The sequence below is a fragment of the Hyperolius riggenbachi genome, chromosome 7 (assembly GCF_040937935.1).
Source record: "Hyperolius riggenbachi isolate aHypRig1 chromosome 7, aHypRig1.pri, whole genome shotgun sequence".
Taxonomy (NCBI): domain Eukaryota; kingdom Metazoa; phylum Chordata; class Amphibia; order Anura; family Hyperoliidae; genus Hyperolius; species Hyperolius riggenbachi.
Genome location: NC_090652.1, coordinates 8,962,328 through 8,990,040, shown reverse-complemented (window position 1 = coordinate 8,990,040; position 27,713 = coordinate 8,962,328). Strand labels below are relative to the sequence as shown.

General features: G+C 50.3%; 1 protein-coding gene across 1 annotated transcript; it reads left to right on the top strand.

The window, feature by feature from the left end:
- Nucleotides 1-316: 316 nt before the first annotated feature.
- On the top strand, nt 317-26,909 carry MED9 (mediator complex subunit 9). Its single transcript, XM_068246424.1, has 2 exons — nt 317-535; nt 26,386-26,909. Exons 1-2 carry the CDS (start codon nt 408-410, stop codon nt 26,600-26,602), a joined length of 345 nt encoding a protein of 114 aa, XP_068102525.1. The 5' UTR covers nt 317-407; the 3' UTR covers nt 26,603-26,909.
- Nucleotides 26,910-27,713: the final 804 nt, after the last annotated feature.

The following is a 27,713-nucleotide window of genomic DNA, read 5'->3' as shown; positions in this document are numbered from 1 at the left end:
TTTCAGTTATTGTATCCTTTTGATCTGAGGATGGGGTAGGTGTCCTGGGCCTGGATCATGTGGGGATTTGAAAGTTAGCATGCCAATTATATAAAGGATTCTCCATTTTATGGGTAGCCAGTGTAGTGAGCTAAGGAGGTGGAGCAATGCTATATGATACATATTATTAATAACTGTATATAACACTTAATGGTCCCAGCAAAAACAATGGAATTGACACACTGTGCTACTCTCTCTAACATCTCTCCATCCAGCAGTAGAACACATGTTCAGGCAGCGGCGCGCACTAGTGACGTCAGACAGACACCTCACGGTCGCATCTCACTGACGTCATCCTGAATAGGGTGCATCCAGCCGGGCAGCGGGTAGAGTGACGCAGCGGCTCGGTGGTGTACCGGGGATACAGCATGGCAACGGGAGGACCCCCGAACCCGGGAGAGGAGCCGGAGGAGGAAGAAGAGGAGGAGGAAGCTACCGAGGAGGAAGAGGAGGAGGACTGCACCTTCCTGCCGCTGCTACACGACATCATCAAGTGGTGAGAAGCGGGCAGGCACTGCGCATGCGCGACACACTGCTCACCTGCTGCCACTGACCCCCTGCTCACCTGCTGCCACTGACCCCCTGCTCACCTGCTGCCACTGACCCCCTGCTCACCTGCTGCCACTGACCCCCTGCTCACCTGCAGCCACTGACCCCCTGCTAACTATGCAGCCACTGACCCCCTGCTCACCTGCAGCCACTGACCCCCTGCTAACTATGCAGCCACTGACCCCCTGCTCACTCTGCAGCCACTGACCCCCCTGCTCACTCTGCAGCCACTGACCCCCCTGCTCACTCTGCAGCCACTGACCTCCTGCTCACTCTGCATCCACTGCTCCTCTACTGCCACTGACCCCCCCCCCCCCCTTGCTCACCTGCAGCCACTCTGCACTTTATATGCAGCCACTGACCCCCTGCTCACTGTGCAGCCACTGACCCCCTGCTCACTGTGCAGCCACTGACCCCCTGCTCACTGTGCAGCCCCTGACGCCCTGCTCACTGTGCAGCCCCTGACGCCCTGCTCACTGTGCAGCCCCTGACGCCCTGCTCACTGTGCAGCCCCTGAAGCCCTGCTCACTCTGCAGCCCCTGACGCCCTGCTCACTCTGCAGCCCCTGACGCCCTGCTCACTCTGCAGCCCCTGACGCCCTGCTCACTCTGCAGCCCCTGACGCCCTGCTCACTCTGCAGCCCCTGACGCCCTGCTCACTCTGCAGCCCCTGACGCCCCTGCTCACTCTGCAGCCCCTGACGCCCCTGCTCACTCTGCAGCCCCTGACCCCCCTGCTCACTCTGCAGCCCCTGACCCCCCTGCTCACTCTGCAGCCCCTGACCCCCCTGCTCACTCTGCAGCCCCTGACCCCCCTGCTCACTCTGCAGCCGCTGACCCCCCTGCTCACTCTGCAGCCCCTAACCCCCCTGCTCACTCTGCAGCCCCTGACCCCCCTGCTCACTCTGCAGCCACTGACCCTCCTGCTCACTGCAGCCCCTGACGCCCTGCTCACTCTGCAGCCCCTGACGCCCTGCTCACTCTGCAGCCCCTGACGCCCTGCTCACTCTGCAGCCCCTGACGCCCTGCTCACTCTGCAGCCCCTGACGCCCTGCTCACTCTGCAGCCCCTGACGCCCTGCTCACTCTGCAGCCCCTGACGCCCTGCTCACTCTGCAGCCCCTGACGCCCTGCTCACTCTGCAGCCCCTGACGCCCTGCTCACTCTGCAGCCCCTGACGCCCTGCTCACTCTGCAGCCCCTGACGCCCTGCTCACTCTGCAGCCCCTGACGCCCTGCTCACTCTGCAGCCCCTGACGCCCTGCTCACTCTGCAGCCCCTGACGCCCTGCTCACTCTGCAGCCCCTGACGCCCTGCTCACTCTGCAGCCCCTGACGCCCTGCTCACTCTGCAGCCCCTGACGCCCTGCTCACTCTGCAGCCCCTGACGCCCTGCTCACTCTGCAGCCCCTGACGCCCTGCTCACTCTGCAGCCCCTGACGCCCTGCTCACTCTGCAGCCCCTGACGCCCTGCTCACTCTGCAGCCCCTGACGCCCTGCTCACTCTGCAGCCCCTGACGCCCTGCTCACTCTGCAGCCCCCCTGCTCACTCTGCAGCCCCTGACCCCCCTGCTCACTCTGCAGCCCCTGACCCCCCTGCCGTGCAGCCGCTAACCGCCCTGCTCACCGTGCAGCCGCTGACCGCCCTGCTCACCGTGCAGCCGCTGACCGCCCTGCTCACCGTGCAGCCGCTGACCGCCCTGCTCACCGTGCAGCCGCTGACCGCCCTGCTCACCGTGCAGCCGCTGACCGCCCTGCTCACCGTGCAGCCGCTGACCGCCCTGCTCACCGTGCAGCCGCTGACCGCCCTGCTCACCGTGCAGCCGCTGACCGCGCTGCTCACCGTGCAGCCGCTGACCGCCCTGCTCACCGTGCAGCCGCTGACCGCCCTGCTCACCGTGCAGCCGCTGACCGCCCTGCTCACTGTGCAGCCGCTGACCGCCCTGCTCACTGTGCAGCCGCTGACCGCCCTGCTCACTGTGCAGCCATTGCGTGTGTCGGGGTAATTATGCAGTGCCACGTGGTACCGAAGGGGATCAAAGTATTGGACTTTCTTTGTCCAACACTTTTACCCACATAGGCTAGCACCGTGCCACGCTTGCGCAGTAGCATGAAGCCACTTGTGCAGACGTGGCCCGCGCTGTGCGCCCCTGCTCATACACGGAGACGAGAGCGGCCGCCAGCAAACTGCGACACTGATGCTGAAGATTGTTTAGAGGGTCGCAGAGCAGGAGGGAGGGGGGTGTAGGGAATTATGGAAAGTAAGTGGATGCGGCATGTTTGATCAGCGATCTGTCGGTTATTGGCAGGGAATATCGATGCTTGTATGGCCAACTTTACCGTTTCGCTTCCGCTTATTGAACAGTATAAACCAGCAATTCACTGTGTGATTGTACAAGTCATTACATAACACGGTACACGTACGCGGTAACCTCTGGCAAACAACCTCAATGTTCTCTTACATCACTACTACAAATAACAGTAGGTTCCGAACAATGACCCCATTATGAGAGCCGCGGTGGCTAACCTGGGGAACATAAGTCAACAAGTAGACTAACATAAGCGTCTGACATAGAGCTATAAATGTCAGAACAATCTACAGAACATTGAAAGAAAGCGCTGACTGAAGTGGCTCTTGTGAACTAGGATATTTGGGTTGCAGTTAAAGCACGCCTGAACCGGGACAAAAAAGTTGATTTTTACTTGCCTGGGGTGCTTGTTCCAGGGCCCTGTGTTCTGAGGCCCCTGCTGTTGTGCCCTTGTCACCCCTAATTAAACCTCCCTCCCAGCTGGGTCACAGCAGTGGTGGATGCCCTGCCTGGGCCATGCTCCGCCTCCATCACACGCTTCTGTGCATGCACGTTTTTAAAGACTTGTAATTGCGCCAGGGCTGTGGAGTCGGAGTCTGGGCAATTTTGGGCATTCGGAGATGCTGAATTCATAAATGTCGGAGTCGGATGATTTTTGTACAAAATCCACAGCCCTGTTAAGTATGAAGGTGGCCACACACGATACAATAAAATAATCCAATTTTATGGCAATTCGATAAAAACTATCGGATCTCCCGAAAAAATCGAAAGCTTTTTTTTTCATTCAACTGAAAAATCCGATCGGATTTTCTTTTTTTTTTTTTTTTTTTTATCTATCCAGAATGTCAGATATTTTTCTTCAATTTCTCTAAAGATTGCATGGTGTGTGTAAAGCCCAATCTACACGATACGATTCTTTATACGATTCTATTTACGATCCGATTAAATCCGACATGTCCGATCAGGTTTTTATTCAGTTCGATTTGCCATTGCAAAACAATGGCAAATCGAATTGAATCGAATCCTGATTGGACATGTCTGATTTAATCGGATCGTAAATAGAATTGTATAAAGAATCGTATCGTGTAGATTGGGCTTTAGATTGTCAATTTATTAATATACACACCCAAGCAATTTTCTAAGCGTTTCCAATCATTTTTATCATAAATGGGGAAAAATTGAACACAGGTGTGTGGTACATTGGATATATTTTTGAAATGTTACAATCAGTCAGAAAAATTGATTGCAATTCTTAAATTGAATAGATATTTAAAAAATTGTATGGTGTGTGGCCACCTTTAGACTGAGCAGTCGGAGTCGAGGAGGCGGAGCCATTTTGGGTACCCGGAGTCGGAGTTGTGGTTTCATAAACCGAGGAGTCGGAAAATTTTTGTACCGATTCCACAGCCCTGAATTGCGCATGCACAAAACTACAATTATGTAGTTTTAAAATTGAACCGACAAAATGTTTTTGCCCCAGAGTTTGATTGCTCTGTTTTCAGGCTGCATAGATAGCAGGGCTGTGGATTCTGTACAAAAATCATCCGACTCCTCATTTTATGAAACCTCTGACTCCAGCTCCAACTCCAGGTACCCAAAATTGCTCAGACTCTGACTCCTTAGTCTAATCTTTACAAAGGCTATGGTTTTGGTTCAAAAATCACCCTACTCCTCCTCAGTTTACTGAAACCACAGACTCTGACTCCAGGTACCCAAAATGGCTCAGACTCCTTGACTCAGACTCCACAGGCCTGATAGATAGAACATTAGCACAAAAATATAAAAATGTACCTCAGAATTATTTGTTTCTCTTTGACCATCCCCTCCTTCACGGCCCTGGGACTCCACACAGATTCCAGGCCTAGGGAGAGATCTTCTTGTAACTTGTATCGCCCCTCTAGAGTAGGACAAAAGGAATCCTAGTGTCGTTTTAATCATATTTTTTTTTTTTTAATAAAGTTAACCTGTACTGAAGGAAAGAAGCATAACCAGACGGTTATCTAAGTAGATGGAACTCCCATTCCCCGTGTTCTCTTCAACCCGAACACGTTGTATCCATCGCAGGAGATTTGGGCGCAGCCGGCGCCACCATAGACCGTAATAGGAGCTACCGCTATAGCCGAGCACAGTGAGTAACTTCGGCGCCATCAGATGACAGAGCTGAAGTTACTTTTACAACACTGTCATTCGTCCGCCAGCAATAGCTGGAAGCAGAGTTACGTCATTCCCCACCATCCACGTGGACCCGGAGGGGGAATAGTAATTACCGCCGCCGGGACTTGTGCAGGAGCAGGCTAAGCCGTATATATCGGCTTTATCCTGCGCCCAAGTCTCCCGGCGGCGATTTCATCTGTACTCTCTGTGACGCCGGGCGACGCCCAGTCGTCCGAGGATTCGCGGCCGAGTGTCCGATCGCAACCGTGATCGGAAAACTGACATTCTTTATTTTTAAAATAGAAGTTTTTCCTTCCTGCCTTCCCCCCCCCCCTTTTGCCATGAGGGCTGAATGGGCCTGCGTTAGCATATGGCTAAAGCAACCTGGTTTAGCAAGAAATCCTGTTAAGGCTCCCGGAAAAGCTCTGGTGACACTAATGTGCTAATTGGGCAGAGCTGAAATACCAACAGAGTCTATTCAACAGGGGAAGCTAGCACAGCATGAGGTCTATTGACACCTACATTCCCCCCAGTCTTGACGGCACCGACTAAACTGAGTATGGAATGCATGGTGTTGATAACTTTGTCACATTTTGCAAATACCATCCATGGGAGGAGTATGAAAATTACATAATTTTGTTTCCCTAATTCTGTAGAATATGGTGATACTAGACATAGCCAGGTAACCCGAGCAGGGGCTGAGATATGAATAATGGGGTCCCCGTGCGCCCCAAATATTGCAAGTTTGATGTCCTATGAACGTGTATTCTCAGCCCAATCTGAATATGAAATCGGTTTGCATGTGCGACAAAACCCCGGCGGGGTATGAAATTGGACATATTTTGTGGATGGCTGGAAGTTCCTCCCCTGAGAACTCACTGCCTGACACGCCCCTGGGCTGAGCTTGAGACTCCGCCCAGAAATGTCAGTGCTCAAAACTGATTGCATGAGGACCCCCAGCCAATTCCCCCACTTTCCATCATACCGAAAAGACTGCCACTGCTTGGGGAAATAGCAGTGGCCATCTTGCAGGCGGAGCAACGGCCATGTGGTTCGGCCATATTGCGAACTAACTGCAACAAAGGAACTTTGTCTTTTCCCGAACGGACTTTCCACAGAATCATAAGTATTCGTTCTTTTTATCCCTTTTTCTTTTATGTACTGTGTTATCACTGTCTCTCATCGTTTAATTGTTCACGATTGTCTGTATATATTAATTATTTATATTGTAACAAATAAAGGCTTTTTAAAAGGTCTTTACCTCTCAGTAAAACCTTCTATTCAGTATACACAGACGAGACCTAAACTTCCGAAGGGACGCTACTGTTTTGATAGATAGATAGGAATTGCACAGTTTTAACCGGTTGTTTGTTTCACAGGTCTATAGCCAGTTAGCAGTTTTCTCTGGGCTGATAGAAAACAGAGATGGTGGCAAATCTACCCCTGGGTTGGAGTAAAAGTGTATTTTCGTAACCTCACAGGCTCCCTACTGCGTCGTGACGCTCAAACTCCGCCAATTCTACGCAGATTGCGTCCATAGCTCTCAATCTGTGTGCTAGAATCGGATCGGACGGTTTTGCGTGTTCACGGCCAGTGGGGCTCTTGTGACAGTGGTCGGCAGCGTTTGGGATCTGTGTGTGCTGATAGTATCTCAGGTAGGGCTATCGAATTAGCCCTATCGAGAAACGAACTAATTCGTTGGTAGTGACTGAGTGCAATATATTTTTCATATATACAGAGAGACTGTGTAACCAGTACCCCTCCCCTAAGTTTTCTTTTATTTGGCATGGAAATGTCCGGGAATTACAAGGTCATGGTCCTATCCGACCTGCAGAGTCTGTGCGAGGCGAGAGGCATGGACATCCGCGGCAAGAAACAGCAGGACCTGATAACGGACTTGTACCGATGGGATAGCCAGAATCTGCGGACGCTGGAGGTGTCCACTGTGGAGGACACCGGCTCATCTAACGCAAGTCGAGGGGAACCAGAGACTGAAGATCCTGTGCGTACCGAGGTTGAGCAACCCGCGGGCAATGCGGCAACAGATACGCAGGAGGCTGTCAGTGTGATCCCCGACCCCAGAACCCCTGAAAGTACTCGCCTGGAACCGGCCAGTACTGGACTGTCCAGTTATGTTGATCCAGTAATGCAGCAGGCATTGCAAAAGCTGATGGAAACTGATGTGGACAAGTACCTGCAGTACATGGCGGAGCAAAAGCGAGAGGAACGCCAATCTGCAGAGGCGCGGGAGAGACGACAGCATGAGCTGAACATGGCGAAAGTGCAGCAAGCCAGCCGGAGTTCAACGCCCAGCCTCCCTGCTGAAGGGACTGCCGCTCCAGTAAGTGCAAAATTTAAATTTGCTATTATCGAAAAAGACACTGACATTGACTTGTTTTTGAGGTCTTTTGAAAAGGCCTGCCGTCAGTATCGTCTGTCCCAAGACCAGTGGGCCAGACATCTGACACCCTTGCTGCGCTACAAAGCGCTTGATGCTTTCTCAGAGCTGCCTGTGGAAAAGGACAATGATTATACCGCTATAAAGGAGGCTATAATCACTAAGTACCAGCTGACGCCAGAAGCCTACCGGAAAAGGTTCAGGTCCTGGCAGAAAAAATCTACTGATTCTTATCAAGATGTGGTCAGCAGTCTGCTCACCACACTCCGCCAGTGGACGCTAGGCCTCACTAAAGGGTCTTACGGTGTCCTGGAGGACTTAATCGTCCTGGAGCAGTTTCTGAACATTTGCCCGGCTGATGTACGCCAGTTTGTGCTGGAGCGCCGACCGGCGTCAGCGACGGTCGCTGCAGACCTCGCTGAGACCTTTGCAACGACCAGGGTGCCGGAGACCCGCAGGACTGCCCCATCTAGCTGGAGAGGAGGTCAGTCCCACAATTTTGCAGACTCTCCTACCTCTGTGAGCCGTGCGCCCCAGAGGCCCTCCAGCGCAGCTGCTGCGTCCAGGCCTGCAGTAACAGAGGGCATCACCTGTCACTTTTGCCGCAAGCCCGGACACATGAAGTTTAACTGCCCGGAGCGGAGGCAGACCGCGCCAGCTCCTGCACCACCTACACCTCGCCCACGGCAACTGCCGCCAGCCAGCGCACCCCAGCCGGGAGCACCCAACAACGTCATGTTCGCAGGTGGGAGAGGGATCCACTCCGCTACGAGCAACCACCAGCTGGTTACAGTGAACGACCAGCTTGTTACCGGTTTCCGCGACACTGGAGCGGATGTCACCCTGGTGCGTGCGCACCTGGTCCCGACGGAAAATATCCTCCCTGACAAATACCTTACCCTCACTGGAGTGGGGGGCACTCTTTCTCGCATTCCCCAGGCTCGGGTGTCCATCGATTGGGGGGTGGGGGTTCAAGAGAAGGTTGTTGGGGTCCTGGACCAACTGCCGGTCCCAGTTTTGTTGGGGACCGACCTGGGCAAGCTTGTGTCCTATTATGAACCTGCCCCAAGCCCCTCAGACTGCCAGGAGGGAGACGGACTCTCCGCCCACACTAAGGTACTTTGCACCAAGGGGCAAGAACAGGGGGGAGGTGGGTTGAATGTGCCCAGTCCAGGGGTACCGAGTCCAATAGTACCTGTGTCACAGGTACCTGTGTTTGATATACCGATTGTTTGTGATGGAAATGTTGTTGTACCTGTCACTGTAATTCATGCATGCAGCCAGGATGTGAGTAATGCCAGTATGTGCCAGTCTGAAGGTGTACCTGTACTGGCAGTAACACGCAGCCGCGCTGCTCAGAACCTGGGCTCAGAGCAGGTGGAAGAGGTTCCGGCCTCCTCCCCCTCCTCTGACCACAGGGATGGTAGCCTTCAGCCACTAACTGCATATGCCACGGGCCAGCTGGCTGAGAGCGAGAGTGCTGCATTTGTGCAAGCACTCCAGACTGACCCTAGCCTCGAGGCACTCAGAAGGCAGGCTTCGGAGCCCCTCACGAATGAAGATACCTTCAAGGTATATTGGGAAGGTGGTAAGCTGTACAGCGAGCCTGTACAGCCCACCGAAGGTGAAACAAGTGTGGGTACCAAGTTGCTTGTGGTACCCAGTGCCTTCCGGGGGCATGTGCTGAAGTCCGCACATGACATTCCCCTGGCAGGGCACTTGGGAATCCACAAGACACTTGACCGTATCCAGGGTCATTTCTACTGGCCCAGGATGCGGATCGATGTGACCAACTATTGCCGCTCATGTACTGTTTGCCAAAAGGTAAAACGGGCTGGGAACCCCCGCAAGGCTCCCTTGTGTCCACTGCCAATCATAGGTGAGCCCTTTCACAGAGTGGCAGTCGACATAATTGGACCATTGCCCACTCCCAGCAGCAGTGGCAAAAGGTACATCCTGACGGTGGTGGATTACGCCACCCGCTATCCTGAGGCCATGGCGCTTTCCTCCCTGAGGGCGGACAAGGTAGCAGACGCGCTACTTAACATTTTCTCCCGAGTCGGGTTCCCTGCGGAGATGCTCTCCGATCAGGGATCCCAGTTTATGTCCGAACTCATGGAGGCCCTGTGCAAAAAGATACACATGACGCACATTGTCTCCAGTCCCTACCACCCGCAGACCAATGGACTGTGTGAACGGTTCAACGGGACGCTGAAGCAAATGCTGACCACGTTTGTTGAGTCGCAAGGTGGGGACTGGGAACGATACCTGCCTCATCTGTTGTTTGCGTACAGGGAGGTGCCGCAGGAGTCAACCGGGTTTTCCCCGTTTGAACTCCTGTATGGGAGGAATGTCCGAGGACCCTTACAATTGATGCGGGAGACATGGGAGGGCAAGGGCGACCCCACTGATGTCTCCGTGGTCGATTACGTCCTCAAGTTCAGGGACAAAATGGAGTCCCTGTCCGCAGTAGTGACCAACAACCTGGCCCAGGCTCAGGCCAGACAAAAAGCATGGTACGACCGCACTGCTGGAGAGCGGTCATTTGATGTGGGTGACAAGGTATATGCCCTTCTTCCCGTGAGGCAGAACAAGCTGCAAGCAGCCTGGGAGGGGCCTTTTACTGTAGTGCAGCGGTTAAACCCTCTGACGTATCTAGTGAACATGGGGGGCAGGAAGCAGAAGAGCTTTCATGTAAACATGCTGAAGGCCCACCATGACAGGACCCAGTATGCGCTGCCAGTGTGCAGCCGGTTAGAGCAGGGAGAGGCAGACCCCCTGTTAGACCTGCTGGCTGACGTACGAGATGTGGACGGCGACCTAAACGTCAATCCACAGCTCGCCTCAGCCCAGCAAGAGCAGTTACAGAAGGTGCTGGGCCAGTACCAGCACACCTTCTCCGGTATCCCGGGGCGGACCAGTATGGCGGTGCATGGGGTAGATACAGGTACCCATCCCCCCATCAGGCAATCCGCTTACCGTGTCTCTCCCGAGGTACAGGCGGACATGCAGAAGGAGGTGAGGGAGATGCTGGAGTTAGGGGTGGTTCAAAAGTCCAGTAGTGCCTGGGCAGCCCCTGTTGTCCTGGTCCCCAAGAAGGACCAGACAACTCGGTTCTGCGTAGACTACAGGAAACTGAACGCCATCACCACTACAGACGCCTACCCCATGCCTCGCATTGATGAGCTGCTAGATACACTGGCATCAGCCAGGTACCTATCAATCATGGATCTGAGCCGGGGGTATTGGCAGATACCACTTGCACCTGACGCGAGGCAAAAGTCGGCCTTCATCACCCCTTTCGGCCTCTTCGAGTTCACGATGATGCCCTTTGGGATGAAGAACGCCCCTGCCACGTTTCAGCGGGCCGTGAACGACCTGCTAGAGGGAATGCAAGGGTTCGCTGTAGCGTATCTGGATGACATTGCGGTGTTCAGCCCCACCTGGGAAGAACACCTCAAACACCTGTCCCAGGTACTAGAGAGGCTGGCCATGGCCAATCTGACGGTTAAACCGAGTAAGTGTCAGATTGGCATGACCGAGGTGCAGTACTTAGGTCACCGGGTGGGGGGTAACACCCTGAAACCTGACACGGGAAAGGTGGACGCCATCCTGGCATGGCCTCGACCTATCACGAAAAAGCAGGTCCAGGCGTTCCTGGGGACCGCCGGCTACTATAGGAAATTTGTTCCCGCCTATAGTACACTGGCGAAGCCCCTGACCGATGCCACTAGCAAGAAGCACCCCAAGGTTGTTAGCTGGACCCCCGCTTGCGAGAATGCCTTCCAGGCCTTGAAGCAGGCCCTCGCAAGCGCCCCTGTGCTTCAGGCCCCAGACTTCAGTCGTCGGTTTGTGGTGCAAACCGATGCCTCTGACTACGGTCTCGGCGCAGTCCTCAGCCAGGTGGATGGAAAGGGGGATGAACACCCTATCCTCTACCTGAGCCGGAAGCTCCTGCCCCGAGAGGTAGCCTACTCCACAACTGAAAAGGAGTGCCTGGCGATCGTGTGGGCCCTACAGAAACTGCAGTCGTATCTGTACGGCCGCTCCTTCACGATCGTCACTGATCACAATCCCCTGAGTTGGCTAAACCGTACTGCTGGAACCAACGGCAAGCTCCTACGGTGGAGCCTGTCATTGCAGCAGTACGACTTTACGATCCAACACAAAGCAGGCAGCCGACACCAAAACGCTGATGGGCTGTCGCGGTGTCAGGGGGAACCCGACCCAACAGCGCCAATAGCTGCTACGGAAGGCGTCCTGTTGACACCTCCCTGAGCAGAGCTCGGGAAGGGGGAGGTGTGACGCCGGGCGACGCCCAGTCGTCCGAGGATTCGCGGCCGAGTGTCCGATCGCAACCGTGATCGGAAAACTGACATTCTTTATTTTTAAAATAGAAGTTTTTCCTTCCTGCCTTCCCCCCCCCCCTTTTGCCATGAGGGCTGAATGGGCCTGCGTTAGCATATGGCTAAAGCAACCTGGTTTAGCAAGAAATCCTGTTAAGGCTCCCGGAAAAGCTCTGGTGACACTAATGTGCTAATTGGGCAGAGCTGAAATACCAACAGAGTCTATTCAACAGGGGAAGCTAGCACAGCATGAGGTCTATTGACACCTACATTCCCCCCAGTCTTGACGGCACCGACTAAACTGAGTATGGAATGCATGGTGTTGATAACTTTGTCACATTTTGCAAATACCATCCATGGGAGGAGTATGAAAATTACATAATTTTGTTTCCCTAATTCTGTAGAATATGGTGATACTAGACATAGCCAGGTAACCCAAGCAGGGGCTGAGATATGAATAATGGGGTCCCCGTGCGCCCCAAATATTGCAAGTTTGATGTCCTATGAACGTGTATTCTCAGCCCAATCTGAATATGAAATCGGTTTGCATGTGCGACAAAACCCCGGCGGGGTATGAAATTGGACATATTTTGTGGATGGCTGGAAGTTCCTCCCCTGAGAACTCACTGCCTGACACGCCCCTGGGCTGAGCTTGAGACTCCGCCCAGAAATGTCAGTGCTCAAAACTGATTGCATGAGGACCCCCAGCCAATTCCCCCACTTTCCATCATACCGAAAAGACTGCCACTGCTTGGGGAAATAGCAGTGGCCATCTTGCAGGCGGAGCAACGGCCATGTGGTTCGGCCATATTGCGAACTAACTGCAACAAAGGAACTTTGTCTTTTCCCGAACGGACTTTCCACAGAATCATAAGTATTCGTTCTTTTTATCCCTTTTTCTTTTATGTACTGTGTTATCACTGTCTCTCATCGTTTAATTGTTCACGATTGTCTGTATATATTAATTATTTATATTGTAACAAATAAAGGCTTTTTAAAAGGTCTTTACCTCTCAGTAAAACCTTCTATTCAGTATACACAGACGAGACCTAAACTTCCGAAGGGACGCTACTGTTTTGATAGATAGATAGGAATTGCACAGTTTTAACCGGTTGTTTGTTTCACAGGTCTATAGCCAGTTAGCAGTTTTCTCTGGGCTGATAGAAAACAGAGATGGTGGCAAATCTACCCCTGGGTTGGAGTAAAAGTGTATTTTCGTAACCTCACAGGCTCCCTACTGCGTCGTGACGCTCAAACTCCGCCAATTCTACGCAGATTGCGTCCATAGCTCTCAATCTGTGTGCTAGAATCGGATCGGACGGTTTTGCGTGTTCACGGCCAGTGGGGCTCTTGTGACACTCTCCTTAACCTCGCCGCCGCTGGCCAGGTCCCTAATCCTTTTTTTTTTCCTGATCTTTGTCACTGGCTAACTGGCCCCCTCCACTAACGAACGCGGTGGTACTGCGCCTGCACTGGTATGGTCCGCACTGCATCTTCGTCAGGCAGCATTGATTGTGATTGAGTCTTTAGACCGTTAATTCTATTAACCCTTATGCTGGGAATACACAATTAGTTATTTTGGCAGATGCAATCCCATTCATTTCTATGAGAAAAACAATCGAAATCAGATCTGGCCTATCGGAAATTATCCATGGAGTCATCTATCTGCCGAAAAAACTCATGGTGTATGAAACCTATGATGAATTGTATGTGTAGTGTGGATAATAAATAGAACATGAGTAGCAAAGAAAAGAGCTGCATATTTCTTATTTTCAGTTATATAGTGTCGCCCCTCAACCGCTAGCAGTCGCCCGGGACAATACTGCCAGACACTACGATAATTATTACTCTGCTGTCGAGCTGCTTGCACTCAGACTGGCGTTTTACGTACTTTGGGTCAGCTGCAAGCTTTAGGCCTTATTTGCAGTTTGCAAACCAAACTCTATATTTTAAACTATAAAACAAAGCAGAGCTAATGACTTTTTGAACTTTCCTGCAGTAAAACCTTATCTAAAGAGGTCTCTCACTGTTCCTTGGCTGCTTAAAGGGGAGCTGAAGAGAGCGGTATATGGAGGATGCCATGTTTATTTCCTTTTAAGCAATACCAGTTGCCTGGCAGCCCTGCTGATCCTCTGCCTCTAATACTATTAGCCATCGCCCCTGAACAAGCATGCAGCAGATCAGGTGTTTCAGACTTTAAAGTCAGATCTGACAAGATTAGCTGCATGCTTGTTTCTGGTGTTGTTCAGATACTACTGCAGAGAAATAGACCAGCAGGGCTGCCAGGCAACTGGTATTGATTAAGGCCTGGTGCACACCAAAAACCGCTAGCAGATCCGCAAAATGCTAGCAGATTTTGAAACACTTTTTGTTATTTTTGTGTAGCGTTTCAGTTAGCGTTTTGCGGTTTTGTGTAGCGGTTTTGGTGTAGTAGATTTCTGATATTGTTACAGTAAAGCTGTTACTGAACAGCTTCTGTAACAAAAACGCCGGCAAAACCGCTCTGAACTGCCGTTTTTCAGAGCGGTTTGCGTTTTTCCTATACTTAACATTGAGGCAGAAACGCATCCACAATCCAAAAAATGCCTCACCTCGGGAGTATGCGTTTCTGCAAAACGCCTCCTGCTCTGGTGTGAACCACCCCATTGAGATACATTGACCAAGCTTATCCGCAGCCGCAAGTGGCTGCAGAAACGCTGAAAAAGCCGCTCGGTGTGCACCAGCCCTTAAAGGAAATAAATATGGCAGCCTCCGTATACCTCTTACTTCAGTTCCCCTTTAAAGAGAGTCTGAAGCGAGAATAGATCTCGCTTCAGACCTCATATATAGCAGGGGCACGTGTGCCCCTGCTAAAACGCCGCTATCCCGCGGCTAAACGGGGGTCCCTGTCCCCCCAAATCTCCCTCCGTAATGCGGGGGAGTGCTTCCGCATTGGGGCAGGGCTAACCGCCGCAGCCCTGCCCCACGCGCGTCTGTCAGCGCGTATCTCCGCCTCTCCCCCGCCCCTCTCAGTCTTCCTTCACTGAGAGGGGCGGGGGAGAGGCGGCGATGCGCGTCTGATAGACGCGACTGGAGGCAGGGCTGCAGCCGTTAGCCCTGCCTCTAGGAAGGGCTAATCTGCGACCAGATTTCCGACCAAGGTTTGCGGGGGGTGGGTTGGGGGGTCAGGGACCCTCGTTTAGCCGCGGGATAGCGGCGGTTTAGCAGGAGCACACGTGCCCCTGCTATATATGAGAGCTGAAGCGAGATTTAGTCTCGCTTCAGTGTCTCTTTAAGTGCTTCAGAAAACAGGACTGTGTTGAACCCAGTGGGTGGAAGAGCTCATAGAAGCTCTTTTGCATAGATAACTGATTTTTTTTTTTTAACTCGTTCTGTACTGGAAAACAATATGAGACTTTTCTTTTCTACTTATGTGCTATTTCTTAGCTGTACACATACAGTTCATTATGTCATACGTTTATTTTCAATCTCATAGGAAATTGCATGGTTTGTGCCAGGCATAATATGAATGAGAAATGGCTTCTGATAAGGTTTTAGCGTTGAAAAGTTCAAAGGGTGGCAGTAAGCTCCCGTAGACGCGAGCGGGAGCTAGGACGTGCGGCCGCGCCGGCGTAGTTGTATTCATCTAGTTAGACGAAATAATTGAACGGTGACGGCGGATCATAGGGGGATGGTGCGGGCACATGACTGCTGCAGGGGGTGGGTAGAAGCCCCCACAGGACCCCTTTAATAATGTGGAACACCCTTTTTTAGTAGCTTTTCCTTTAATCGGGCTCACCGGGCAAACTAGTTATCAGAGGTGTCCAAGATTGATTTTAATCAAAAAAGCCCTCAGACACAATACAATTCATGAGTTTAATTGAAAAACAAATTATTTCATCTTTATGACTCTTAAATACAATTTGCATAATAATTTGGAACGCAGTGTATGGCGTCATTCCCTCCATGTGCTGTGCGGATCCTGTTTACAGTCTCTGCCAGCTGTTCACCAGTCTGCTGAACCGAGCGGGGTAATATGACCATAGCGGCGCTACGCAGAACGAACCGTGCGCATCAGATGGATACCGAGAAACGAGGATGAATTCATTTATCTTTCCAGTGTCTGATGATGATTATTGAACTGGAAACTTGTGCTGGGCCACGCTTGGCTGTACTGATCGTTTTATGTTGTGTGATTAAAAACCTACCCGTTCATTTCATGGTCACTTCTTGTCTCCCCATTCTACGTTTATTAGAATAAGTCCACCACCCTAGCGCCCAACTTCTTCACGTTATTTAGGTAGTGATGCCTGGCATGAACTTGGATGTCAGGTTGTCCTGCCCACCATGACCTCAAAACTTGCATGTCAAGTTGTTCTGCCTACAGTGACCTCAGAATTTGGATGTCAGGTTGTCCCACCCACCATGACCTCAGAACTTGGATGTCGGGTTGTCCCGCCGCCGTGCCCTCAGAACTTGGATGTCGGGTTGTCCCGCCGCCGTGCCCTCAGAACTTGGATGTCGGGTTGTCCCGCCGCCGTGCCTTCAGAACGTGGATGTCGGGTTGTCCCGCCGCTGTGCCTTCAGAACTTGGATGTCGGGTTGTCCCGCCGCCGTGCCTTCAGAACTTGGATGTCGGGTTGTCCCGCCGCCGTGCCTTCAGAACTTGGATGTCTGGTTGTCCCGCCGCCGTGCCTTCAGAACTTGGATGTCTGGTTGTCCCGCCGCCGTGCCTTCAGAACTTGGATGTCGGGTTGTCCCGCCGCCGTGCCTTCAGAACTTGGATGTCGGGTTGTCCCGCCGCCGTGCCTTCAGAACTTGGATGTCGGGTTGTCCCGCCGCCGTGCCTTCAGAACTTGGATGTCTGGTTGTCCCGCCGCCGTGCCTTCAGAACTTGGATGTCGGGTTGTCCCGCCGCCGTGCCTTCAGAACTTGGATGTCGGGTTGTCCCGCCGCCGTGCCTTCAGAACTTGGATGTCGGGTTGTCCCGCCGCCGTGCCTTCAGAACTTGGATGTTGGGTTGTCCCGCCGCCGTGCCTTCAGAACTTGGATGTCGGGTTGTCCCGCCGCCGTGCCTTCAGAACTTGGATGTCGGGTTGTCCCGCCGCCGTGCCTTCAGAACTTGGATGTCTGGTTGTCCCGCCGCCGTGCCTTCAGAACTTGGATGTCGGGTTGTCCCGCCGCCGTGCCTTCAGAACTTGGATGTCGGGTTGTCCCGCCGCCGTGCCTTCAGAACTTGGATGTCTGGTTGTCCCGCCGCCGTGCCTTCAGAACTTGGATGTCGGGTTGTCCCGCCGCCGTGCCTTCAGAACTTGGATGTCTGGTTGTCCCGCCGCCGTGCCTTCAGAACTTGGATGTTGGGTTGTCCCGCCGCCGTGCCTTCAGAACTTGGATGTTGGGTTGTCCCGCCGCCGTGCCTTCAGAACTTGGATGTCTGGTTGTCCCGCCGCCGTGCCTTCAGAACTTGGATGTCGGGTTGTCCCGCCACCGTGCCCTCAGAACTTGGATGTCGGGTTGTCCCGCCACCGTGCCTTCAGAACTTGGATGTCGGGTTGTCCCGTCACCGTGCCCTCAGAACTTGGATGTCGGGTTGTCCCGTCACCGTGCCCTCAGAACTTGGATGTCGGGTTGTCCCGCCGCCGTGCCTTCAGAACTTGGATGTCGGGTTGTCCCGTCACCGTGCCCTCAGAACTTGGATGTCAGGTTGTCCTGCCACCGTGCCCTCAGAACTTGGATGTCAGGTTGTCCCGCCACCGTGCCTTCAGAACTTGGATATCGGGTTGTCCCACCCACTGTGCCTTCAGAACTTGGATGTCGGGTTGTCCCGCCGCCGTGCCTTCAGAACTTGGATGTCTGGTTGTCCCGCCGCCGTGCCTTCAGAACTTGGATGTCGGGTTGTCCCGCCGCCGTGCCTTCAGAACTTGGATGTCGGGTTGTCTCGTCACCGTGCCTTCAGAACTTGGATGTCAGGTTGTCCCACCCACTGTGCCCTCAGAACTTGGATGTCAGGTTGTCCCGCCGCCGTGCCTTCAGAACTTGGATGTCAGGTTGTCCCGCCGCCGTGCCTTCAGAACTTGGATGTCGGGTTGTCCCGCCGCCGTGCCTTCAGAACTTGGATGTCAGGTTGTCCCGCCGCCGTGCCCTCAGAACTTGGATGTCGGGTTGTCCCACCCACTGTGCCCTCAGAACTTGGATGTCAGGTTGTCCCGCCGCCGTGCCTTCAGAACTTGGATGTCAGGTTGTCCCACCCACTGTGCCCTCAGAACTTGAATGTCAGGTTGTCCTGCAAACATGCCTTCAGATGTCAGGTTGTCCCGCCACCATGCCCTCAGGACTTAGATGTCGGGTTGTCCCACCCACTGTGCCCTCAGAACTTGGAGTTGTAGGATTTATCCACAGGCTAAATAGGTGTCTAGCTGCAGTGTTCTCCCCAGGCTCTTTTTGCCAGGTGCTGCACCCGGCTAGTTTTGTTGAGCACCCGGCTGTCATCAGCAGAGTTGTGCAGAGAAGCACTGGCCCTGCATTCTCTAATCGCGCCCCACCCGGCTACTTTTTCATGTCTCCCGGCTGAAAAGAAAATCCTGGGGAGAACACTGACCTGTTTATTTTCTTTAGATGACCTCCGGTACGCTTTAGAGTTGTTTTCATCTTGCAGAGCTGCACAGCTGCTATTAAGTTCATTGACCTGTGGGAGCAGCACTTCTCCTGCAAGATAGAAATGTTTCCCACTGCGGTGCAAAGCACCTGGATAGCAACATGACCCATCCAGCTGCTCTGCTCTACACCAGGTGACATCTGACAACAGAGGTCAGTGAACTGTAGCGGCTTTTTCCAACTGCCAAGCAAGCAGTATCTCCCTCTGTGCATAGAACTCAGTAATGAACATTCCACAGGTGTGCACCTGACAGGAATAAAGATACCACCACCACCAGCGAAGAATTCCAGAGACTTTCAATGAACATTTTTTTTCAATTAAGATTGGGAAGTGCTGCTAAGTACGGGTGTATACATTTGAATGCTTATCTCTTTATTATCTCACAATAACAGCTTTCATACTTCAAGGATACCGGAAGTGACATGTGACATGTGACATGAGATAGACATGTGTATGTACAGTGCCTAGCACACAAATAACTATGCTGTGTTCCTTTTTTTTCTTTCTCTGACTGAAAGAGTTAAATATCAGGTATATAAGTGGCTGACTCAGTCCTGACTCAGACAGGAAGTGACTACAGTGTGACCCTCACTGATAAGAAATTCCAACTATAAAACACTTTCCTAGCAGAAAATGGCTTCTGAGAGCAGGAAAGAGGTAAAAAGGGGAATTTCTTATCAGTGAGGGTCACACTGTAGTCACTTCCTGTCTGAGTCAGGACTGAGTCAGCCATTTAGATACCTGATATTTAACTCTTTCAGGCAGAGAAAGAAAAAAAGGAACACAGCCTAGTTATTTGTGTGCTAGGCACTGTACATACACATGTCTATCTCATCATGTCACATGTCACTTCGGGTATCCTTTCAGTGATGCCAAAATCTGACAGACTACATCATGAAGGGAGGGGGGATTCCCTCACACTACTTATGTTAACCCTGTGTGTGTAAGAGAAAGCTCTCAGCAGCTGCCTGTCTCTGAGAGCTTTCTGCAGAAAGCAGAGGAAATGTAATATAAACATTTGTAATAGTATGTGAACTCTGCTTCAATATTACACTGTTCTTAGCATGTCAGACTGCAGAGATTCACCTCTGCAAATGAGACATGCCAACCGAATTAAAATCTACGCACAATGAATTACAGCTTTTGCCTCTGATACTTAACATGAAAAGTAGGGAAATGTTAACCCAGCTACTTAGACGTTATTTGTACGTTGTCATTGTAGAACACTTGATTTGATAGTGTTCCTTGAAATTTATTGTCTGCAATGATCTTTGTGCTCAGAGGCATCTGAATCAGCGTTTGTCATCAGAGGCGTTCGGATTCTGCGCCACCGAGATGCGTCACAGAGAAAGCGTTTGACGTGCAGCTGTGAGCGTCCTGTATACGGCTCTGCGGCCTTCTCGCTCTCGCGGTGACTCACCGCAATCCATGCTATACCGCAATCCATATAAGAAGAGCCCTCGCTGGAAGAGGTGATGGTCGTATATTGATGAACACTTTACATACGCAGATTGTGATCAATCTGCTGATCTGGGCACACTGGGGAGATAAGCTGGAATCAACCGATACAGATAAGAAGCATGCAGACTGCCAGAGGTGCTTATTGTACAGTGCACCCCCCCATACGCACATCAGAACTTCCTCTCTACTCTAATAGATAAGCAACAGCATAATAACCTTTACAGAAAAAACATTTCCCTGTTACAGCTGATATAAATCCTGCGATACATCTGCAGTGTTTCTACTTACATATTGTTAACATTCTGTGTTTGCCAATTAGTTCTCTGCCATGGCAGCCAGCTGATGGGGAGAGATCAAATTACAGCTTGTGATTAGTCACAGATGAGGGGGGATTAGACAGGCTAAACTCTCTAAATACAGTAGGTTGCAAAAGTATTCAGCCCCCTTGAAGTTTTCCACATTTTGTCACATTACTGCCACAAACATGAATCAATTTTATTGGAATTCCAGGTGAAAGACCAACACAAAGTGGTGTACATGTGAGAAGTGGATTGAAAATCATACATCATTCCAAACATTTTTTACAAATCAATAACTGCAAAGTGGGGTGTGCGTAATTATTCAGCCCCCTGAGTCAATACTTTGTAGAACCACCTTTTGCTGCAATTACAGCTGCCAGTCTTTTAGGGTATGGCTCTACCAGCTTTGCACATCTAGAAACTGAAATCCTTGCCTATTCTTCTTTGCAAAACAGCTCCAGCTCGGTCAGATTAGATGGACAGCGTTTGTGAACAGCAGCTTTCAGATCTTGCCACAGATTCTCGATTGGATTTAGATCTGGACTTTGACTGGGCCATTCTAACACATAGATATGTTTTGTTTTAAACCAATCCATTGTTGCCCTGGCTTTATGTTTAGGGTCGTTGTCCTGCTGGAAGGTGAACCTCCGCCCCAGGCTCAAGTCTTTTGCAGTCTCCAAGAGTTTTTCTTCCAAGTTTGCCCTGTATTTGGCTTTATCCATTTTCCCATCAACTCTGACCAGCTTCCCTATCCCTGCTGAAGAGATGCAATCCCCCCCCCCGATGCTGCCACCACCATATTTGATATGGGGATGGTGTGTTCAGAGTGATGTGCAGTGTTAGTTTTCCGCCACACATAGCGTTTTGCATTTTGGTCTCATCTGACCAGAGCACCTTCTTCCACATGGTTGCTGTGTCCCCCACATGGCTTGTGGCAAACTGCAAATGGGACTTCTTATGCTTTCTGTTAACAATGCCTTTCTTCTTTCCACTCTTCCATAAAGGCCAATTTTGTACAGTGCATGACTAATAGTTGTCCTGTGGACAGATTCCCCCACCTGAGCTGTAGATCTCTGCAGCTCGTCCAGAGTCACCATGGGCCTCTTGATTGCATTTCTGATCAGCGCTCTCCTTGTTCGGCCTGTGAGTTTAGATGGACGGCCTTGTCTTGGTAGGTTTACAGTTGTGCCATACTCCTTCCATTTCTGAATGATCGCGTGAACAGTGCTCCGTGGGATGTTCAAGGCTTTGGAAATCTTTTTGTAGCCTAAGCCTGCTTTAAATTTTTCAATAACTTGATCCCTGACCTGTCTGGTGTGTTCTTTGGACTTCATGGTGTTGTTGCTCCCAATATTCTCTTAGACAACCTCTGAGGCCCTCACAGAGCAGCTGTATTTGTAGTGACGTTAGATTACACACAGGTGCACTCTATTTAGTCATTAGCACTCATCAGGCAATGTCTATGGGCAACTGACTGCACTCAGACCAAAGGAGGCCGAATAATTACGCACACCCCACTTTGCAGTTATTTATTTGTAAAAAATGTTTGGAATGATGTATGATTTTCGCTCCACTTCTCACGTGTACAACACTTTGTGTTGGTCTTTCATGTGGAAATTCCAATAAAATTGATTCATGTTTGTGGCAGAAATGTGACAAAATGTGGAAAACTTCAAGGGGGCTGAATACTTTTGCAAGCCACTGTACATACAGGGTGTATTTCTCTAGTTTTTCCTTTTTGACCCGTGCAAGAGTTCAGGTCCACTTTAATGCTGCATCTTCTATTGTAAGATGTGATCACTAGGGATAATAAATGAGATGCAGAATTATGTTAATTTTTATGCAAATATATGCAGCTTGAAAATGAACAAATTAAAGGGACTCCGAGCAGTGCAGAAACTATGGAAAGATGCACATCATTTTAAAGCTCTCTTTCTCGTCTTTCCAATGATATATAAACCACTGCCCTATGCCTTTTAGTTTTCGCTATTTTCGCGATTGAAATTGCAGCGACTGCGATTTCGATCGCGAAAATAGAGAAAACTAAAAGGTGTAGGGCAACGATGTAGGTGTCGTCAGAAAGAGGAGAAAGAGAGCTTTAAAATGATATCCATCTTTCCATAGTTATATTGTATTACACAGGGCGACTTTTTGTCAAAGTCAGCAGCTCCATTCAGCAGAATGGAGCTGCTGACACTGGGGAAAGTGTCGTCCTGTGTAATACAATATAACTATGGCTTGATGGATATCATTTTAAAGCTCTCTTTCTCCTCTTTCTGACGACACCTAAATCGTTGCCCTACACCTTTTAGTTTTCTCTATTTTCGCGATCGAAATCGCATCGCATATATCATTGGAAAGAGGAGAAAGAGAGCTTTAAAAGGATATGCATCTTTCCATAGTTTCTGCACTGCTCGGAGTCCCTTTAAGTCCAACCCAGATTTAAATTGATTGGTCAATTTTTAAGCTGCATATATTTGCATAAAAATTAACATAATTCTGCATGAACTTGGAAATATTTGCTTCTCATTGATCATCCCTAGTTACCACTTTATAAATACAGGTAGTCCGCAGTTAACGAAAGAGATAGGGACTGTTGGTTCGTTCTTAACCTGAATCTGTTCTTAAGTTGGAACACTGTGACATCTCTGCCCTCTGTACCTCCTCTGTGCACCCCTGTGCCTCTAGTGTCCCCCTCTGTACCTCCTCTGTGCTTCCAGTGTCCCCCTCTGTGTCACCTTTGCCTCCTGTACCTCCTCTGTGCCCCCCTGTGCCTCCAGTGTCCCCCTCTGTGTCACCTCTGCCTCCTGTACCTCCTCTGTGCCTCCAGTGCCCCTCTCTGTGTCACCTCTGCCCTCTGTGCCTCCAGTGTCCCCTCTGTGCCACCTCTGCCTCCTGTACCTCCTCTGTGCCTCCCTGTGCCTCCAGTGTCCCCCTCTGTGTCACCTTTGCCTCCTGTACCTCCTCTGTGTCCCCCTGTGCCTCCAGTGCCCCTCTCTGTGTCACCTCTGCCCTCTGTACCTCCTCTGTGCCCCCCTGTGCCTCCAGTGTCCCCCTCTGTGTCACCTCTGCCTCCTGTACCTCCTCTGTGCCCCCCTGTGCCTCCAGTGCCCCTCTCTGTGTCACCTCTGCCCTCTGTACCTCCTCTGTGCCTCCAGTGTCCCCCACTGTGTCACCTCTGTCCCCTGTACCTCCTCTGTGCCCCCCTGTGCCTCCAGTGTTCCCCTCTTTGTCACCTCTGCCCTCTGTACCTGCTTATACAAGTTTAAAAGCCATTTTTCCCTTTCATTTTTTTTTTAAATCTATTTTCTCAAAAACTACAAGTCCAATTTGAATTTTTTTTTTAACTTGTTCCCACAGAATCCATGCCCTTTGTATCGGCGGGTCGGTCGTTCATAAGTCAGGGACTACCTGTAAAGCATAATAATAAAAAGGTCCGTTGTGACCGCTTCCATGTTTCCCTGATGGAAAGTTATTACTCAATAGACGATAGTTTTTATCCCATCTCCTGTTTCCGGAAGTCAGTCTCCTGTATGTCATTCCCCAGTCACTGGAAGCCATCACGTTGTCCGGCAGCAGCCAGCAGGTGACTGGAATGTTATTGATATGGGGGAAATTAATATGAAGGCCCGCCGTGCACAATACTCCCGTGCGTAGGCCCCCAGAGGACTGCATATGTAAGAGACTCACCTCCATCTGGCCACAGATCTCCTCCCCGCCGGGCCACGCACGCGGGATAAAGGGATCACTACAAAAACAAGGCGGAAACCCAAATATCCGCGCAGAGCAGAACCTGCCTAATCCGCAGAGACTGATGCTCCCGGCGTCGGGTCAGATCGCTATCAATGGATACCTTGTTTTTATGGTTAATGATCCGTCTTTACATGCTGTGTTTACATTCGGTGTGCGAGGCACGACTTAACAAATTCGGGAGCTGTTTCCGCTGTTTAATCTTTCACGTGTCACTGTAGACCACGCTCTCGGCTCGCTGGGGATTGGTGTGGCTTAGAATAGAAGTGTGTAACGTAGTGTTGTGTGTTGGCGTGATTAGCTGACCTAATTTGACGTGGGAGAAGTCGGCCTATGATGGTATTTGAAGGCATCTGACCATGTTTAGTGGATAGCACTAATTTAAATCATCCAATCATTCACAAAGCAATTATTCCAAAAACTGTTCAGGTAGTTTCTGATTTATAAATGAGATGGTGACGTTAGGTTCGTTCTTAAAGGGAACCTAAACGGAGAAGGATATGGATTTTTCCTTTTAAAATAATACCAGTTGTCTGACTCCCCTGCTGATCCTGTGTCTGTAAGATCACAGGATGCAGATCAGGTACTTTGACTGAAGTCAGACTGGATTAGCTGCATGCTTGTCTCAGGTGGGTGATTCAGCCACTACTGCAGCCAAAGAGATCAGCAGGACTGCCAGGCAACTGGTATTGTTTAAAAGGAATCATCCATATCCCTCTCAGTTTAGGTTCCCTATAACCTGAATTTGTTTGTAAGTTGGAACACTGTGCCCCCCCCCCCCCCCCCCATGCCTCCAGTATCCCCCTCTGTGCTCCCACCTAGGTCCTCCTGTACCCCTTAGGGCTCTTTCACATCAGAGCTTGCGTTGGAGAACGCTCAAAGCATACGTTTTGTTGTATGCCTTTTACTGCGTTTTGATATGCGTTGCACTGCAGTGAGTGTGCGTTTTTAATCCGTTTTCAATCCGTTACTGCACATAGAAAAACGCAGGTAATTTTTTTTTCTTTTAGTTGTCAACTTTCTACATTGTTCCTCTGTTGCATTCTGGGACTGATTGCCTGCGTTAACGGATTAAAAACGCGCATAGTGTGCGTTTTACATTGACTAACATTGTAACGCATAAAGCTAGCGTTGGCCAAAAAACTGCGCCTGGGTGCAGTGGAACGCAACGCACAAAAAGGCTGCGTTATATGTGAAAGCTAAAATGAAAGTCTATGGACTTTCATTTCACCTTGGGTAACGCAAACTTTATCCTTTGCGTTGAAACGCAGAAAATCTGCCCTAATGTGAAAGAGCCCTTAGTGCTACTTCTGCCCCCTTTGTGTCTCCTCTGCCCCCTTTTGTGCCCCTGTTACCCCTCTGTGTCTACAATGCCTGCCAGTGCCACCTGTCCTACCCAACCCCCCCCCCCCCCCCCCCGCCCTCCATAATTCCACTATTTGTGTCTCCTCTGCTTTCCCACATTAACTTCAAGACAGTCCCACGCAGCCCCAAACTCACTGTGGTCCGCGTGTTGGACTACGCCTTTGCCCGAAAATGATGTCATTTTTGGCCTCAATTCACGAAGCAGTTTAGACTAGTCTACAGATGGTTTTTAGTCTACTGATGGCTTGGTGTAATGTTTTAGACTTGATTTTAGATCTGGTCTAAAACATTCAGTAATTAGGTCGGTAAAACAGGGGAAATGATCAAAAGATGCAATTCACAGAGGCAAACCAGGAGTGGCCACGCCCAATTTTTAGGACAGAGATCAGACCAGCTGATTTCTTGTCAGTAAAGTAATTCTGTGAGGTATTTTAGATGTGAGGATGGAACCTTTTGAATTAATTATGCATGAGTGATGTCAGTCATAGCTACTCGTTTGTGAATTGCATCTTTTGATCATTTCCCCTGCTTTAACCACCTAATTACCAAATGGTTTAGACCAGGTCTAAAAACAGGTCTAAAACATTCGGTAATAGGGAATTCCCTCTTGATGCAACTGACCAAAACCATCAGTAGACTAAAAACCATCAGTAGATTAGTCTAAACTGCTTAGTGAATTGAGGCCATTACGGTGGGGAGCCACGTTTGTAGCGTACGGAACACTCGTATCTCGATCGTTTGGTAGCTGAAGCGTACATGTCAAACGTTCTGACCAAACCACCTTGCTAACGAGGGGCTTGTTGGGTGGGACTTAGCAGCCAATTAAAGACTAAGATTATGTGATTGTAGCCCAGCACAGCCCCAGCAGGAATCAGGACCCACCTCCCTAGCTCTCTGTTCTAAAGAAAACTTTGGTTCCACCGAATTCCAAATAGAAGCAAAACGAGAAAATCTCACAAAGGCTGCCTCGTGTCCTAACCTCTCATGTGTCGTCCCCTCTCCCTCCACTCATATATTGCAAGCACTTTTCTAAGCCTCTGAAGCTAGCTAAGCCTGCTCACCACCATTCTCTTCCTTTTCTTTCAGCATGGACAAAGACAGCCAAGATGTCTACCAGGAACTGAACGAGCTCAAAAACAAGTTCCAGGCCATGAGGAAGCAAATTGGCAATATGCCGGGGATCGATATGACTCCGGAACAGCAGCAGCAGCACCTGCAGAGTCTCCGGGCCCAGGTGCAGACCAAGAACGAGCTTCTGCAGAAGTATAAGAGTCTCTGCATGTTTGAGATCCCCAAGGATTAGCCAGAAAGCCAACCTCTCGGATGCAGAGGGCGGCTCGTTGGGAATCATTACTGGACCGTCGTGATGAAACAAATTCCCGATCCAGGGTTTCATCTTCAGACTATGGCTTCAACCGCTCCATAACGTGCAAAAACATTGTGTTAATCTGGATTCTACAGGACTATACCGCTGCAGGAAGAAGCTGGCCAGGACGGCTACTGTTGCCTTTCATTTGAGTTTCTCGTGTTCCGTAGGAACGTTTTTGGCTTGGATTCACTCGTGTCTTTCTTTTTGGATTATTTTGAAATACATATTGGTGTTTGTACAATTTGTGTTTGGCTTTTGTGTTCAAGCTAAGGGCGTCTTGTGACTGTCATACAGCATGTGTCTTAAAGGATACCCGAAGTGACATGTGACATGAGGTAGACATGTGTATGTACAGTGCCTAGCACACTAACAACTATGCTGTGTTCCTTTTTCTTTCTTTCTCTGCCTGAAATAGTTAAATATCAGGTATGTAAGTGGCTGACTCAGTCCTGACTCAGACAGGAAGTGACTACAGTGTGACCCTCACTGATAAGAAATTCCCCTTTTTTTATCTCTTTCTTACTCTGAAGCAATTTTCTGCTAGGAAATTGTTTTATAGTTGGAATTTCTTATCAGTGAGAGTCACATTGCAGTCACTTCCTGTCTGAGTCCGGGCTGAGTCAGCCACTTACATACCTGATATTTAACTCTTTCAGGCAGAGAAAGAAAAAAAGGAACACAGCCTAGTTATTTGTGTGTTAGGCACTGTACATGCGCATGTCTATCTCATCATGTCACATGTCACTTCGGGTATCCTTTAAGATGCTATTGAATAATCCTGCAGAGAAGGTAATGAAAGGGTGTCCCATGTGTGTCATCCTGTAAACCCTTTAGATTGGAAGTTTGAGGTGACTGGTAAGACGTTTATTGGCTGAAGCGGGAGGAGAAGTTGAAGCCATGTCGTTCGGTATAATTCCACTTTCAGAAAATGTCTGGACTGGGTTTGGGCGGAAGTGGGTGGAGTCAGCCATTGATTTGCATGCAGCGTATTTGATAGTAAATGCAGTTATTTTGTTCTTTCTGGCACTGTTCAGGAGGAAGTTCG

What these genes read in the sequence shown, in the direction of transcription:
- MED9 (XM_068246424.1), top strand. Translation starts at nt 408, where the DNA reads ATGGCAACGGGAGGACCCCCGAACCCGGGAGAGGAGCCGGAGGAGGAA. An exon ending in CTACACGACATCATCAAGTG is followed by an intron (nt 536 to 26,385) that starts GTGAGAAGCGGG and finishes CTTTTCTTTCAG; the next exon opens with CATGGACAAAGACAGCCAAG.